Below are 17,493 nucleotides of genomic sequence, written 5' to 3' on the forward strand. Positions count from 1 at the left end.
ACGTCTGCAACCAACAGTTAAGGGTTATATTTAAAACATTAACAAATATTAACTATAATAAACAATTATTGTTATTATTAATTACCAGTATTATTATTGTTATTTATTATTATTATTATTATTGTATGATCTGGATGTTAGTGACAGGCTCAGGGCCACCCGATAGTGCCATAATGGAATGAGGATGGCATTTAATTTGACATTGTGCAGTGTCAACTTTAAGGTGTTTTAATTTAACTGAATGTCTTCTAATGATGCTAACATACTGTTTGATTTGTGTTTAGTTTAGCTCTGACAGTGCTCAGGCAGTTGTTGTTCATGCGAGCTGAGGCAGCAGCAAAGCTGTGGACAAAGTCAAAGAAACAAGAAAAAACTAATGAAAAATGAAAACTCAGCTCTTGAAGTGCAACAGAAACGGACACTGAATCAGCTTAAGCCAGATTTGAAACCTATGACACAGGATTTCAAATTGTGGCTGTGGAGACGAATTCCGTGAGAAGAGGAGCCACGAACACACGAGAAGATCACGCCTCTCTCCGCCCCGCCTCGCAGCAGGAGCGAGCACTGAGCGCTGCACAACCAGAACCGTTGCAGCTTGGCCACACCGGCATCTCCAAACAGGAGTGGAAGCGGTGCCTGGCTAGCGGCCTGTGTTTGTACTGCGGCTAGCACGGGCACAGAGCTGCAGCATGTCCTTTAACAGAACACGCTCACTTGGGTTAAGGAGGGCTCCGGTGAGTTTTAAGAATCCCTTCACTGCGCCTTTAAAAAGACTCATGCCAGCTAAACCTGCATATGACGGCACCACATTAGACATTGACGTTTTCATTGATTCATGTGCAGATGAGAACTTTTTGGACCTTATGTGGGCTGAGCAACACAATATTCCACTGATATGTTATCATTGCCTTTAAAGGCTTTTGCTTTGGATGGACGTGAGATTTTTTCCATTGATAAAGACACTTTCAGTTCAGTTATTATTTGGCCCCTCTCATGTTGAGGAGATTTCTTTTCATTTAGGCCTGAGTCTGTCCTACCCAGTTATCTTGGGCCTTCCTTGGACGTGTTTGCACAAGATTCATGGTACAGACACTTGGTCTGGGTAGAGTACGCTCATAATTCTCCCTGTTCATCTACTGGGCTGTCTCTGGTTGAGTGTGTTTATGGTACCAGCCTCCCCTGTTCCCTGCCTCGGAATCTGAGGTTAGTGTGCCTTCAGCTCTGGTGTTGGTGCGGCAGTGCAAGCGTGCTTGACTTTAAACCAGAAGCAGGCTTTTGCGGTGTTCTGCAGAGCGTAAGAGGCTTGCAGATCGGAGTGGGGTTCCTGCCCCTACTTACACTGTTGGTCAGTGTGTGTGGCTTTCCACCTGGGACCTGCCCATCTGCTCAGATGCGAAGAAGCTGTCTTTGAGGTTTATTGGACCCTATCCCATAGTGAAGCTTGTTGGCGCCTCTGCAGTTTGCCTTCTCTTGCCCTGCTCATTATGTGTCCACCCAAACTTTCGTGTTTCCAAGGTTAAACCTGCCAGGGTTAGCCCACTGGTTCCCTCCTCAAGAGCCCCTCCTCCTCCCCGGGTTGTAGATGGTGAGGTGGTTTTTACTGTCAGGCGGCTCCTGGCAGCTCACCGGTGTGGACGTGGCCTTCAGTACCTAGTTGATTGGGAGGGGTAAGGTCCTGAGGAACATGCCTGGGTACCTGCTCGGGACATTTTGGACCCAGACATGATGAGGGAATTCTACCGTCAGCATCCTGAAATGCCTGGGCCGTCTGCTGCTAGTCGTGGAGGGGGGGGGGGGGGGGGGCTGCTGGCAGGGACTAGGCTGAGGATTACTCTTAAAGAGTGGGCAGGTCACATGTGTCTGTGCGGTCCTGTCAGGTCCACACCTGTAGCCAGTCTGCAGTCATTACCATGCCAGCTATATATGTCCTGTCTGTGTGTTTGTTCATTGTTGGTCTGTTAGTCATTGATGCCTGGTCTGTCCTGATCACTGTCTGGAGTCTAGGTTGCTGTGCACTCCAGGTTGAGGAGCAACCTTCATCTCTCATCAGCCTGTACTGTCCTTGTGATTAAAGACTTGGTTAAACGCAGCCTGCCTCAGAGTCCTGCAATTGGGGCCCGTCTGATTCCTATGACACAATGAGTCTTTTCCTGAAAAGACAGAGTTAGGTTGGAGTATAGCTAGCAGTGCAGCAGCTTTGTTCAATGCAGGTGTAATAAACAATCTTTGTCATTAAACTCAAAGGACGAACACGGAAATTGAGAATCCAGAACTCCATGTTGGAGATCCGTAAGTTAAAAAGGCTCAAACTCTCCAAACAATGACTGCAGAAGCTGGTCTAGTGGATCGCTGTCATGGGATGCAGATGGATCCAAATGCAGAGAGGCTCCATATAATGTTTATTGTTGAAATAATTGTCAAGGCTGTGAAAATCCAAAATCAGCAGAGTCCAAAAACCAAAAAATCTAAAGCGCACCAAGACAAGGCTGGGGAGCAGGGAACGGGATGGAGACTAAACACATTGAAGAAATAAACTGACACAGACAAGACAGAGAGGGGTTTACACACACAGAGAAGGCAGACACACAACAGGTTTGGCACATGAGTGTGGAACAGGGAAAGAAGATGATAGGGTAATTGGAAACATGAGGTGAGACACACAGGAGCAGATAGACACAGAAACATGGCCATTTTTTGGCGACTTTCATTTTAATCGTCACATTCTACTGTGGGCGAAAAAGAAAATGCAGAGTGCATCATCATCCAGACCTGCAAAAACAAAGCGGAAATAAACACATTGATCAAAGGGGATCAACATTCATTAACAATGATTTAATGGTTTGATTCTGATTATAATTTAAGGCTTTTTTTTCAATTAACATATTATATTCCAACTTGCACTTAATATATATACAGTATAACCAATTGTTTCATTTCCATGATACCTGTCACCATGACATAAACAAATCACAGAGGTTCACTTTGGAACATCAAAGTCTTTCACCATATGATGTCATAATGTTGGACATGACATGAAAGCCTTTGATGTCATGATGTCATAAGTGAATCTTTTGATGTCATATGGGAGATCTTTCTACATTGTCAGACAGTCCAGAGGCCACCAATCATTTCAATTGCAACATTGGAAACGTTATTTCAAGTGCACCTGTACAATTTCAAAGTAAAACAGTTATAATATTTTTCTTCCGAAATGGAGAGCACACAAACAACACTGAGAAGAATTCGTGCCAGAATTAACAAATTAAAAGTGGAGCTGATGTCTTTCCACAGCATTTGCCAAGAGCAGAGTGACAAATACAATAAAATATTTGATCACTTTAACTATTGGAAAGAAGAAGACAATCTGGTGAAAGATAATGATTGGAGGAACCAGATCAGAGCTCTGAAGGGCAAACAACAGTGTAACTCTATGCTCCAGGATAAGGACCAAAAGCTGAAAAACAAGGAGGAGGAGATTGAGGTCCTGAAAAACATTCTCCAGTCACAAAGTAACGCATTTGACAGGATGTTGGAGAAGAAAAGCCGTCAAATCAATAAGCTGCTGTCTGACTGGGAGAAACAATTATTGACGTGCAAAAGACCCTTGCTCAACTGGGAGAGAAGCATTTGTGACACCATAAATGAAGTCGAGTACCTCATGTGTGTTTTAGACTGCAAAGAGGCCGAGTGTGGCCAGCTCAAAGAAGAACTGCAGGAAAAGACTAACGAGGCAACAATCATTAGGGCCAACCTGGAGTATTTAAAGAGTAAATCGGAAAGCACTATGGAGGCTAACCTGAAGAAGGCAACTGAAGAGCAATCTGTAAAGTCTAAGTACGAGCAGAAACTCAGAATGCTTCAATCGGATGTCAATAGTTTTGAAGATGACAATGACAAACTGCTTAAAGAAAAGCAGATATTGAGCAGCAAAGTTGAAGCTCTGGAGATGCAGTTGAAGAAGGCTGCTGATGAGCAATCTGTCCTGCACTGCAGGTGCGAACGAAGAACAGAAAACTCGAAGAAGCTGCTGATAGAAAATGAGGAATTAAGCAGCCAGGTCAGAGCTCTGGAGTCCGAACAAAACCACGAGAAGGACCAACAGCTGAGAGACAAGAAGAAGAAGGTTCAGGCCTTGGAAATCAGTCTGCAGTTGAAGATTGGAACAAATGAGAGGATGTTGCTGGAGAAATGTGACCAAGTCGATGAGCTGCAGCAGAAACTGGAGAAGATTACTGAGAAGCAATCTGCATTGAAATCCAAGTACAAACAAAGAAAACACAATTGTAAAAATCTTCTGAAAGAAAAGGAGGATTTGAGCAGCCAGGTCAGAGCTCTGGAGTTCAAACAAATACAGCTGGACTCTGAGCTTCATGAGAAGGACCAGCAGCTGAGCGACAAGGAGAAGAAAGTTCAGGCCTTGAAAAACAGTCTGCCGTCGAAGACTGAAGAAACTGAGAAGATGTTGCAGGAGAAATGCGACCAAGTCCATGATCTGCAGCAGGAACTGCAGAAGGTTGCTGAAGAGCAATCTGCCCTAGTGTCTGGGTGCAAACAGGAAATCAGTAGGCTTCATTCAGAACTTCATGAGAAGGACCAAAAGCTCAGAGACAAAGAGAAGGAGGTTCAGGCCTTGGAAAACTGTCTCCAATCGAAAAGCAAAGAAACTAAGAGGATGTTGGAGGAGAAATTTGACCAAGTCAATGATCTGCAGCAGAGACTGGAGAAGACTGCTGAAGAGCAATCTGACCTGAAATCCAAGTACAAAAGAAGAAAAGAATATGTTAAAGATCTTCTGAAAAAAAATTGGGATTTGAGTTGCCAGGTCAGAGCTCTGGAGTTCAAACAAAAACAGCTGGACTCTGAGTTTCATGTGAAGGACCAACAGCTGAGAGACGAGGAGAAGAAGGTTAAGGCCTTTATAAACAGTCTGCAGATGAAGAGCAGAGAAACTGAGAGGAAGTTGCTGGAGAAATGTGACCAAGTCGCTGATCTGCAGCAGAAACTGGAGAAGACTGCTGAAAAGCGGTATTGGACGGGACCTCGCAAAAATCTGCCCGTCGGGGTGGCCACGATCTTCCAGACCGGTTAATTATCATTTTTTAAGTAAAAAAAAAAAAGCTTTTTATGACTTTTATTTTGAAAAAACGGCGTCAAAACCAGCTAATTAGCTAGTGATGTGTGACCGCAGCGCCCCCATTAGGCCACCTACCAAATTTCAGCTCAATCAGGCAATGTTTGCTTGCATGCTAACAGGCATGCTAGGCCGCAAGCTAGCGGATCCACCTAAAAATGTCTGTTGGATACTCCACAGGTACCCCCGATCCAGAATCTGGTCTTACTTCAGTTCTGGTGTGAATGACACAGCACTTATGGAACATGAAAGGTTTTTCAAAAACATCCACCAACAGGAATTTGAGGGCCTTAGGGCCTTGTCTCTCTGTCTATGAGTGTGCGTCTGTCTGTCTGTCTGTCTGTCTGTCTGTCTGTCTGTCTGTCTGTGAGTGAGTGAGTGAGTGAGTGAGTGAGTGAGTGAGTGAGTGAGTGAGTGAGTGAGTGAGTGAGTGAGTGAGTGAGTGAGTGAGTGAGTGAGTGAGTGGATCTGTCTGTCTGTCTGTCTGTAGGTGTGAGTGTGTGTGTACACTGTTGGTGTGTATGTAAGGGCCCTATGTCTCTGAGTCTCTGTCTGTCTGTTTCTAGAAGTAGACATGAGACATGGATTAAATTGACACATCATACACCAGTCATCAAAAAAAGTCCCAAAAACATAATACAAAGCAATTCAGTATTAACCATCATATCTTCTTGTGTGAAAATTAGGAGAGTAATGATTATTACAGGCGGATTACGTCTCCCACGATACAAATCAATGCATCAGAGGCGGCGGGTGACCTGACCAAGATGGCGCCTGCATCGCGTCTGGGAACAGGAACCGGATGTGACGTCACACATGCAATGACGTGTCAGGACTTGTTTACGAGGCGCATGTAGTGTGTTTCTCCTCCTGCACTCGTCCCAGTTTGATTCCAACGTTGAACAGTTTCGTGTTTTCTTCCTGAAAGACGCGGACATTGGATCCAGGTGGGAGAAACTCTAGTCTGCGGCCGAGGGACTGAAACACTCTGGTGTCACTGCTCCATGTCGAAGAGGAGCAGGAGACGTGACGGAGCCAGGCTAATAACACACTGTGGATCGTGCACGTCATAGCAGTAAGAAAGTGATGGAATACATAAAGAAACGTGTGCTGTAATTAACAGGACATTGGTAGGCTTCAGTCAGAACTTCATGAGCAGGACCAACAGCTCAGAGATCAGGAGAAGAAGGTTCAGGCCTTGAAAAACAGTCTGCAGTCGAAGAGTGAAGAAACTGAGAGGATGTTGCAGGAGAAATGCGACCAAGTCGCTGATCTGCAGCAGAAACTGGAGAAGACTGCTGAAGAGCAATCTGCCCTAGTGTCTGGGTATAAACAGGACATTGGTAGGCTTCAGTCAGAACTTCATGAGCAGCACCAACAGCTGAGAGATCAGGAGAAGAAGGTTCAGGCCTTGGAAAACAGTTTGCAGCTGAAGAGTGAAGAAACTGAGAGGATGTTGCAGGAGAAATGCAACCAAGTTGATAATCTGCAGCAGAAACTGCAGAAAGTTGCTGAAGAGCAATCTACCCTTGTGTCCGGGTACAGAGAGGATATCAGCAGGCTTCATACAGAACTTCATAAGAAGGACCAACAGCTGAGCGACAAAGAGAAGGAGGTTGAGGCCTTGGAAAACAGTCTGCAGTCAAAGACCAAAGAAACTGAGAGGATGTTACATGAGAAATGCGACCAAATCAATGATCTGCAGCAGAAACTGGAGAAGCCTGCTGAAGCGCAGTCTGCCGGAGATACCCGGTACAACAAGGAAATCAGCAAGCTTCATTCAAAAGTTCATGAGAAGGACCAAAACCTGATCGACATGGATAAGAAAATGCATCAATTGAGGCTCAAAGATCACGAGATAAGAAAAATATTTTAATATTGAATAAGCAGGTCGAAGCCTCACTGGATCAGTTTAAAGAGCTGTTTGACCACAAACCTTGTTAAGATTAAAATTCACCTTCTGAAATATGTACTGGCCAAGACAAACAGGAGTACATTAAGGTTCGCACAGCTGTTGTCCACAAATTAAAATTAAGTCCATTATTCGACTTCCAGTTTGATGAGCATGGGGTAGGCACGGCTCCTGCCCTCAATGAAGGTGGATGTTTATTTTCTCTCCCTCTCCCTCCCCTTCATCTGCCCTGCTTGCTGGTCCTTGTCTTGTATTGTCTTTTGCCGGAAGCAAACACGAGCCTCTCGCTTCATCTGTATGCAAATCTAAATGATGGTATTGGTCTCTCAATGCAACCAACCAAATAGAATGGGCCAAGGAGAGCCCGCCTGTCCAAACAGTGTCTGGCTGCAGGACCTCCACCCTCAGGCTTCTCCACTCTCAAGCTCCCTCCACTGTCAGACAGGAAGTGCTCATTTAAAATAAAATGTGACAGTGTGGAGGCCATTAGGACTCAGGCCTCTCACCCAGCAGGATAGCAGGATGATGGTAAAAGGGGCGTGGTTTTAGCGCTCCCGCGCCTGGACTGTTGCCATACTGTTCTGTTGAGTTTTGGTGGTTGCTAAATAAAGACGAGTTCCTACCTTCAGCTCTGACTCATCCTTTGTCCTGCCACAACAGAATGAAATGCTTGTGGAAAAAACTGAATGTGTCAATTTGTCAACAATGCAACATTAAAAACTACTTTCTTGAAGCTTGCACCTGTAGCCTAAGTACACAGTGGTATGAAAAAGTTTGGGCACGTGCCCCTGTACATTTTCATGATTTTCCTTTATAAATCATTGGTTGTTTGGATAGAAAATTCCAGTTAAATATATCTTATGGGAGACAAACACAGTGATATTTGAGAAGTGAAATAAAGTTTATATGATTTACAGAAAGTGTGCAAGAATTCTTTAAACAAAATTAGGCATGTGCATAAATTTAGCCATCGCAAAAGAAAAATGACTCAATATTTTGTGCATCCTCCTTTTTCAGAAATAACAGCCACTAAACGCTTCCAATAGCTTCCAATTAGGGTCTGGATTCTGGTGGAAGGTATTTTGGACCATTCTTCTTTACAGATCCTCTCCAGTTCAGTCAGGTTTGATGGTTTCCGAGCATGGACCACCCGCTTTAAATCACACCATATATTTTCAATAATATTCAGGTCTGGGGACTGAGATGGCCGTTCCAGAACATTATAGTTGTTCCTCTGCATGAACGCCTTAGTAGATTTTGAGCAGTTTAAAGAATAAACTCTTCCAAGCGTATTCATCTGTCTTCTGCTGGTTTCTCCGCACCTGAGCCTCTGAAGTCCCACCGTAACAAGAAATGACCGTGTTGTATTTAGTGCTTATTAATAAAGTTTAATTGAATTGAATTAGATCTGTGGTGTGTTCAGTCTGGTGTGTTCAGTATTGTGTGTTCCAGTGATGTGCAGTCAGGGGAGGCTTCCTCACCTGCCATCATGATAAAAAAGAAAATAATGTACATAAAATACATATGACTATTTTCCACCGATTTGTGTTAAAGATGCATTGTCAGAGTATGAATATTAGTGAATGAAATCCCAGTGAGGCAGTGGAGAGCTCTGCCTTGTGTTTGATTGTGATCCAATACAAACTGGGTCACATGATGCTGCCCGTTTCTGTTCCTCAGCACATCAACAATATGAACTTTACACTCATATTTGTTTTACAGCAGGACTCTCCGCAGTCTGTGTCATGTATTTAATGTATGTGTGAGAGAATCCTTCCTGCTGATCCTAACAATAAAGTGCAGAGAAAAGTCAAGCCAGTGAGGCTGGCAGTTCTCTACCTCACCTCAAGGGGGCGCACGTGAACTGAACTGTGGCCATAATCTCCATTGAGACTGAGTGGACATTGAGTATTTGTTTCTTTTGAAAAAAATAAAATGAGAGTAAGTCGGGAAAAAAAAATACAAGTATGTGATAACTAAACTTTTGACCAAAAATATTTATTTTTTTCATCATTTTGATAGAGAACCTTTATTAAAATGGAATAAAGCACCAGAATTGAAAGTTTGAAAAATAACTGAATTATTTTACTGAAGGTCAAAATTGTGTTAATGCTGCACCCATCTCTATACTTTAATTTGTTCACAGTAAATATGAATTGCTTGGACACAAGAAGGGTGCTCTATAGATCTATATAAAAGAAACGTTCTTTGTAGGACAAACATGTTCCTGTGTTTATGTTTGTGTGACTGAAAGAAGAATGTTGATGATATCAAGCATTACCAGTTGATGCTGTTGGATGAAGAGTGAAATAAGAAGCTCTTTTCACTTCTTACAATTTAAATCTGACCAGAAGAGTCGGTGCCTGGAGCCGGGAATATCACTGCAAGTCACTGGTGTGTTCAGTCTGGTGTGTTCAGTCTGATACTTGATTGTATTATATCGGCCTGCTACGTCACCAGCCTCACGTCACCGTCTCAACGCCCTGCGCCGTGACGTCACGGAGCTCTGACAACTTGGTGGTGCCGGAAGAAAAGATGGCGGATCATGAGGAGCAGCTATCCGACGAGGAGAAGGTAAGACAGCGTTTTGTGACGGCTTTCACTGCGGCTCCCGCCGTCAGCTGGAGGGCTTGTGGCCCGCAGCGACCCTCCGTGTCCCGGTAAATCGCGTCGTCCCCCGGCGCGTCGTGAACGTGGAGAAACGCCAGGCCTCCGCCGCCGCTCTTATTATTTTTAGCTCAACTTCCGCTCGCTGCGAAGCCCCAACGGAGGCTCCTTGTACGGTCCGTCCTCAAAATAAATGGACCCAAACGGAGCTCCCGGGAAGCTTTTCTACCCCCGAGGCGGTGGTCGTCGCTCCGGCGTTTTTTGACGGTGTTAAGGGAAGTTTGTTCCACCAAGCTGGGTTAGTTAGGTTAGCAATAGCCGCAGCCTGCTAGCAGCGGCTCACTAACACGCCCTTCTCGGGGTGGCATCACTTCACACGTTCAAACTGGAGGAATGTCACATCGGCTCACGACCCGAGAACTGTCACATCATCTCGGGCACAGTGAACCGTGAATATTGCGGGAGGTAGTCTGCTGGAAGGTGGGGACGAGCCCGTGTGTAATAACACTCTAAATTTAGATTAACATTATTTTCACCGTGAAGGCCGAATTTCTCCAAAAGTCCATTTCTAATTGAGAAGTTACTGATGATGTTAGCAGGGTGACACCCCACAACACTTCTGAAAACGTGTCGGTTCACTCTCATTTCCTTAATAGAACACACACACACACACACACACACACACACACACACACACACACACACACACACACACACACACACACACACACACACACGAGCCCCACCGATGCTTCCCATGTTCAGCTGCCACAGTTGATTGTGCATATATGCACGTAGATGTTCTTATTTACTCATAAATCCCTGCCAATTTCTCCTCCTTATCACTGTGTAATATTGCGGCTGTGTGAGTAAATGCATGGTAAATGACTTCTTCATTGTTACAGGTTTGTTTGTAAAGTTACATCATCGGTATGATTCTGTCTGGTAAACGTGGGTTTTGAGAAAAGGTTTGAGTGTGTGAAGGAAACCAGATGCAGGATATGTCTTTAACCAGGTCTGCCGCTTCGTGTGGATGATCAGCTCCAACAATTGCCCTCTGGATGGATGAAGGTGCATAATGGCGTAGCAAAAAGTGATGCAAATTGCTAGTTAACTTCCAGCAAAGTAACTAAGTTATGTTAGTAACTTAGTTACAGACTGTGTTTCTGTCCTGACCATGCAGTCTGTGCCCCTGCTAAACTTTTTAATATCTCAGTGACCAATCAGGCGCATTAAAGTGTAATGAAGTCTTCAGCTGCTAGATTACATAACACACCATTCACAGTCCGAATGAGGCTTCGTTTAGTTTGCCCCTGAGCGACTGTTGAGATAAGGCGGGGTCTCACCGCTCGTGTCAGCGCTTCATATCTTGTACTAAAGACAGGATAGTGAACTACTTCTCACATGTAAAAGACCTGGGGCCTCATTTATAGAACATTGCGGAGGATTCCTTACTCGACATGTATATGCGCCAAAAAAAAAAAAAGGTGGTTGTGACGGCCAGCGTGTGTCAGAGAGGGAAGGAGACATTTTGGTGGAGACCACAGCAGACTGATAAAGTTCAGTTTTAGCTGTTTATTGAAAAATGAATATTTGAACAGGGACCTGTATAAAGGCTCAGTGGCCTGTGTTCTATCCTGTCACTGGAGAGTTGGAGGCAAAGGGTGGAGGAGGAGGAGGAGGAGGAGGAGGTCGTTCCCGAGTGCATGAACCTACCGGTGTTATGCCAAAAAGTGGGGAGCTTTTATCAGGGTTTACAGCCATAATGTAAAAATTTACTAAACTGTATCACGTGTGTATAATAATAATAATATGAGCAATATAAAATCTATAATTTCTTCATTTCACATGTAACCCATTGGCAAATCATCTCAATTGCAGTTTGTTTTTCATGAGACTTTCACAGAGACTCACTTTGTGACATTGTTTTGTACATTTGTACGTTATAGCTGTAAATCCTAATAAAAGCAGCTAGAACAGGTCAGACGTCCCCGTCGACAGTCAGTCGCTGCTCCTGACACTGCAGCTTTACACACGGCTGTCACCGCACTATTTATGTGTTTCCTCTGAAATTAGACTGACTGTTACAGACTTTGTCACAGTTGATAATCAGGTTTATCCAGCGCTCTGTATCATTTGAAGATGAAAGTTTGACATATGAACATGGAGCTACTGATTCAGTAGTAATGGTCCACTAAAGAAACATGTATACCACTGCAGCTTGGCTGGTTCTGATCACGTGGATCAATAAGTCTGATATTTGAAGAGAAATATGAATGTATGAGTTGAATCTGGTTCAATCCTCCTCACCATCAGCGGTGCCGGGTTCCCCGTCTCCAAAAGGTTCTGCTCAAGGTTCAAAGTTTGTGTACTGGTATTCACATTGTCCCACAAAGTTTATTTTTATGGATCACAAACTTTGCATGAGAAGTGGTGTACGCATCTTTCATGAGGGGCCGGCAGTTTACAGTCAGTCTTTGCAGTCTCTGGCCATCTCTTCAACACTTGAGCTCGGAGTGATCAACCTCACCCTCTTCTGTGCAGCTCAGCGAGAAAGTTGTGAAATGTCCTTTAAAGAAGTTATTGAAAGAAAAGCAAAGTGTGCCGACTCTCTATGATGTTCTTTGTCTTGTTTAGGAGGAAGTTGATAGAGCCGTTTTATTTCAAGCATCGGTACAACGTTTGTATCAGACACAGTCAACTGTTTGGAGTTTTTCTTATGGGAATATTCTGAACATGCTCCAGAGGGCCGAGGAATCTTTGTCCCACTGCTGTTGCTGTCAGCCACACTTCCTAAAAAAAGACCTGAGAGCTCCCTGATTGGGAATTACCAGAGAGACTCTTCCATTTGTAAATGATTAAACAAGCTGAAGCCTTTCATGTCTGCTGCGGGAGTTCTCCAGCTTTCTAATTACAGCAGAGAACACGCGCACACACAGTGTGACAGGAACTGTCGTTACTCAATCAGTTAGCTGGCAGTTCCCCTGCCTGCGGGCAGATTCGGAGCAACGTTGACACACTTTTATTGTTTTACCTCTGTGTCTGTTGGGGTGGGTCAAGGGATTGTACATCTTTACAATCAATGAAATTAGCTTGGAGCTACAAAAAAAGGTTTAAGCATGTTAAATGAATGTTCTATATAGAGTGCATCTCTGAAGCTTCATAAGGTTGGCTTCCGTTCTCTGCCTGCCTACATGCTGAAGTGTCCTTGGGCAAGTCACTGAACCCCAAACTGCATGGGTGAATGTAGTGAGTGAGAGAGTGGTTGGTGGTTGAAGGGGCGGATGATGCAGTTTGGCAGCCTCTCCTCCATTAGTCTGCTCCAGAGCAGCTGTGGCTACATACGTAGCTTACCACCATCGAGTATGAAGTGAATGAATAATGCAATGTAAAGTGTCTTTGAGTGTCAGGAAAAGCGCTATATAAAATACTTTCATTATTATTATTATTATTATTATAACATTTACATTTTTAGCTGCTTTATTTTTTAACCTTTTGCGATTTCAGCTCTTCCATTTGTTGTTAACACACTGATATTTTCACTCATCTCCAGTGAACGATAACAATCGTGGGAGAATCGTGGTGACATTTTTGGTCTTGGCTCTAAATCTTTGGTCCTACGTCACAGTGAGACCAGTTCAAGGACAGACGCCATAGTCTTTGCCGAAAGACACCCTTCAATAAAATTCCGACCGTGTCAGATATTTGGGGTGATGGTAACTATGCCTGCGACCTGTTTGTTATGTTTACATTGATTGTGTTTGGTTGGAAAATGAAAGACCATGATAGTAAATTTTCACGTAAAACACTATTAGATACTAACAAATACTTACTTTAAGCTCCCTTTTATAAAATTGTCATCCCAAGTTGATTGACATCCCAAGGCTTCTCTTTCTGTGTCACCACCACATCCATATTCTGCTTCTCCCTTTTTTGGGGCGTCTCTCCAAACATAAATGCCATGACAGCAAAAGGCTCTGTTCATATTTATGTTTAGGATGTCTTATTGTTGCACGAACATGTGACATATTATTGTGCAATTACGCTGCTGCATATCGTCCTTTTCTGTGATTCAGCTTGCGTGGTTGTGTCGTCTCCCTTCCATCACAGGGCAAACACAGAAACGGAGGAGATGCGCTCCAGTATATGTCTACTTGCAGTTTAGGCTACGTTCACACTGCGGGCAAATGGGACCCAATTCAGATTTTCTGCTCACAAGTGACCCATATCCCATCTGTTTCACATCGGTGTGAATGTGGCAATTTAACTTTCAATGCAACTACTGCCTAAACGGTCACATATATGCATCTCCCACATCATTGTGTCATGAATCTGCACCACAATGTTAAAAGCTCAAGATGCACCAATACCACTTTTTCCCAAAATGAGTAGTGTATGAGTATTTGCATTTGAGTACTCGCATACCGATGACAAGTACTTTGGCCAATACGCACATATTTTTTTCCCACAGATATCATTTGAACAAATTTCGTACATTGTGATATACTGACATTCAAAATGAGTTATTTGATGGCGCTGTCACATATACTATAAGAAAACACTTCAATAAACTTTTGGTGTGCGTGCATGTGTGTGTGGCCTCTTTAAGAGGCGCACTGCTCGCTTGGCTACCGAGAGTGTGCATATGCTGAGGGGATCCAGTAAGAAGTTGTATAATAAAAGTAATTGTCCATTAAATACATCAAGTTTGAGCTCAGAAACGGAGTTCCATGTCCTGCTTTCCTCCGTCGTGAGGGGGGGGAGTTAACCGTGAAGCTGAGGACGGCTTCGCCTCGCAGTAGAAGTTGTTCTCCCCTGCTTCTTCTGAGCACGGTCTGGAGACCGGAGCAGGAAGGGTTAACACTTTGTCGTAAACTGAGAAGTAATATTTTCCAAAAATGCTTTCAATAAAACTTTGTCAGAAAGCGCAGGGTTTCCTCTACATTCATGTAGAAGTGGCAAGCCGACGGGAGTGGGGGTGCACTTGGTGGAACAGAGGGTACATCCACACGACAAAACGATCTTTTTTCTCCCGAGCCTTCTCCAAAAACAATTCCGTCCACACGTCACTATGAACACGGCTCAACACGAGGCTTCTGGGCATGTAGTACACATGCCAGGCCTTTAGGGGCGCTGTGACTCGCCAAATGCACCAAAACGCAGAAGAAGACTGTGCACATCGAAATTTAGAAGTAGATTCCTGCTCATAAACCTGTATATAACTCTAGTCCTATAGATCTGCTGATAGGGCTACTCCTGCTAGCATCAGTAGCTTCTGCAGCTCCACCGGAGCTCGTAGAACATGATTGTTGTGGTTATTTGATGACATCACGGACTGCGGTGGGGGGAGAGGGTGGAGGGGGCGATTACATCATCTTTTTTCCACAGATGATCGTCTTTGAGCCGGGGTTTTAAAATTTCCCCACGCTGGGACCCGTGTTTTTAAAAAAAACAAACCTATTTTCACACTTCTCAAACCGCCTCATGTGGATGACAGGCCAGAAACATCTGGTTTAGGTGAACCGTTCTCATGGTGTGGACGGCCCCAGAGTTATGAGCAAGCTGTGCCTCCTTGCTGTTTGCCGCTCTTGGCAGTGAAGTGCCGCAAACCACGCGCTGCTGTAAAGTGGTATCGGTGACATGGTATCTGTGTCAGTTTGAGTGCGAGTACAAGTACTCATGCCTGGTATCGAACCAATACTGGTATCGGTGTCGGTGCATCCCTATTAAAAGATGTTCTTTTTTTTCTCCGTCTCCTTTCACCCATCATTTTATCTATATTTTATCGACTCTTATTGCACAAGCACTTGAAAATGGATATACATGCGCTGACTGGCGTAGCATCCATATTTACTTTCGTAAACTACGTACTCGGCATGACAATGTGCCTTCTTCTGCTCATGTGGGCCACTTTGTGGTTGGATAATGTTTACAATGTAGTGTGATGGAGGTCGCATTTAAAATGTAGTGTGAACGATCACGCAAAGAAATCAGATCTCAGCAAGAAATTGAAATTGTGCATCACGACGTGCAGTGTGAATAAGCCTTTCATTCACCAGTCAACTGTGTGAAGAAGCCAACCTGAAGCATGAACAGGAAGAATATGCAAATTCAGGCACCATTTACATCTTTTTAATTTAAAATAGAAAACTTTCGTTGATTTTTGGTTGTCTGATTACGCAACAACGGTGGCCAGAGCCGCTGAAATCGAAATGTTGTGAAAAACCTCTTGTCTCTGGGGAAAAAAATTCAACTTTTCTGAAATGCTGCAACTCTACATGTGCACCACGGTCATGATATATAGTCCTTGCATACATGCACGAGCAGATGGACAATTGGAACAATGTTTTCCTCTCGAGTGTCATAACTCCATATTCACCTGGCACTTGGTAGTTTTATAGTTGACAGTCATTAACAACTTGGTCATCAGTTCATACAAATGCCCCTATATTTATAGTATCTTGTTGTCTGCGCACATGTGTGGTTTCATTGCGAAACAATCAGAAGCACCAACTCGTCACTTGGCATGCTAATCGCATTTTTTCATCTTTTCTGCCGTTTCCATGTAAACCACAAACTTTTCTGAAACGAAAACACAGAAATGATGCATTTTCACATGAAACATTGTCATTTAAACAGGGCCTCAATAATCCGGACATCAGCTCAACCATGTAGCTCTGAAAACGAGTCAAAGTGAGCAAACGCGCAGTTTCTAAAAAAGGGGATTCAAGTTATTTAATGCAGCATATGAACATGAACTCAGCATAGGGACTTTTTTTTGCATCATTTTACTATAAAGTTGAAGTGTAAACATCCACTTGAGAAGCATGTGAAGCTACCAAACATATCAAGAGGAGGCAGTTGATTCCTGATGTGGCCTGCAGTGTAAATAATGTATTGCAGATAGAAGCCTGGGTTAAATGAATCTCCTTTGTAGAATAGAGCCTGTGTATCCGTCTGCATCTGTGGAAAGATTAGCACGGAAAGTGTTGGGAGCATGTTTATTGGCAGAAACTAGTGTCTCCATTGTATTTTCACCCACGGCATTCATGACAGTATGTTGATCACGTTTGTTTTGTACATGTTTGCTGCACGTCAGAGGGCTCAAATGAAGTCGCTGAGCTCTGTGCTGAGGGGTTCCATTCCCCACGTTTCTAGAGGTCAGCTTATCTGTACTAAAATCCACAATAATATCTCGTTTTCACGTCTTTGTCATATGAGCTTTGTTGTCTGTACTGTGAATTATTGTGAGGATGTGTTGTTGAGTGTGTTGCTAATGCTGTTATAGATTGTTGTTCCTGATAACTTTTATACTACACATGTCGTTTTGGAATCGGTAGTGAATGAATTCAATCACATTTGAAATCTTCTAAATAGTTGGAGCCACACATAGACTTCAATTCATAGCAAATGGTGACACATAACAACTGGCATTATTCATCAGATTAATGTAGCAAAGATAAAACAGTAGATTGATAAAAACACACAAGAAAAAAGCAGTTCCTCCTCGTGATTTTTCTTCCAATCTTCCACTTTGTGAGCTTTATTACACACTGGGCGAGATGGGTCATAAAGAAACCTCAGATAAAGCATAATCCTTTTAACAATGCCCTGTGAATTTAATGATGATGGAATGAAAGGATCATGCACAAGTGGAGAGTCAGCGGAAACTCTCTGCAGTCTTCCAAGTAGCCGTGAGTGGCTGCATCCCTATTAGTTCAGTTACGACTGTCTGTCAGTCTGCAGCAGAGCAAGACACTGGACAAGATTAACCAAAGCCTTAAACCGACATGTGGAAAAAGGACTTTGTTCATATGGGATTCGGCATCTTGGCCTTTGGAAA

General features: G+C 43.6%; 1 protein-coding gene across 1 annotated transcript in view; it reads left to right on the forward strand.

The window, feature by feature from the left end:
- Window positions 1–9,538: 9,538 nt before the first annotated feature.
- LOC308135991 (F-actin-capping protein subunit alpha-2) overlaps window positions 9,539–17,493 on the forward strand; it is a 29,997-nt gene continuing 22,042 nt past the window's right edge. The window contains exon 1 of the mRNA XM_080504173.1: window positions 9,539–9,617. Within this exon, the coding sequence (XP_080360299.1) occupies window positions 9,579–9,617 (39 nt within the window). The 5' untranslated portion in view covers window positions 9,539–9,578. The remainder of the gene's footprint in view (window positions 9,618–17,493) is intronic.

Source organism: Blennius ocellaris (genome assembly GCF_963422515.1).
Source record: "Blennius ocellaris genome assembly, chromosome: 11".
Lineage (NCBI taxonomy): Eukaryota > Metazoa > Chordata > Actinopteri > Blenniiformes > Blenniidae > Blennius > Blennius ocellaris.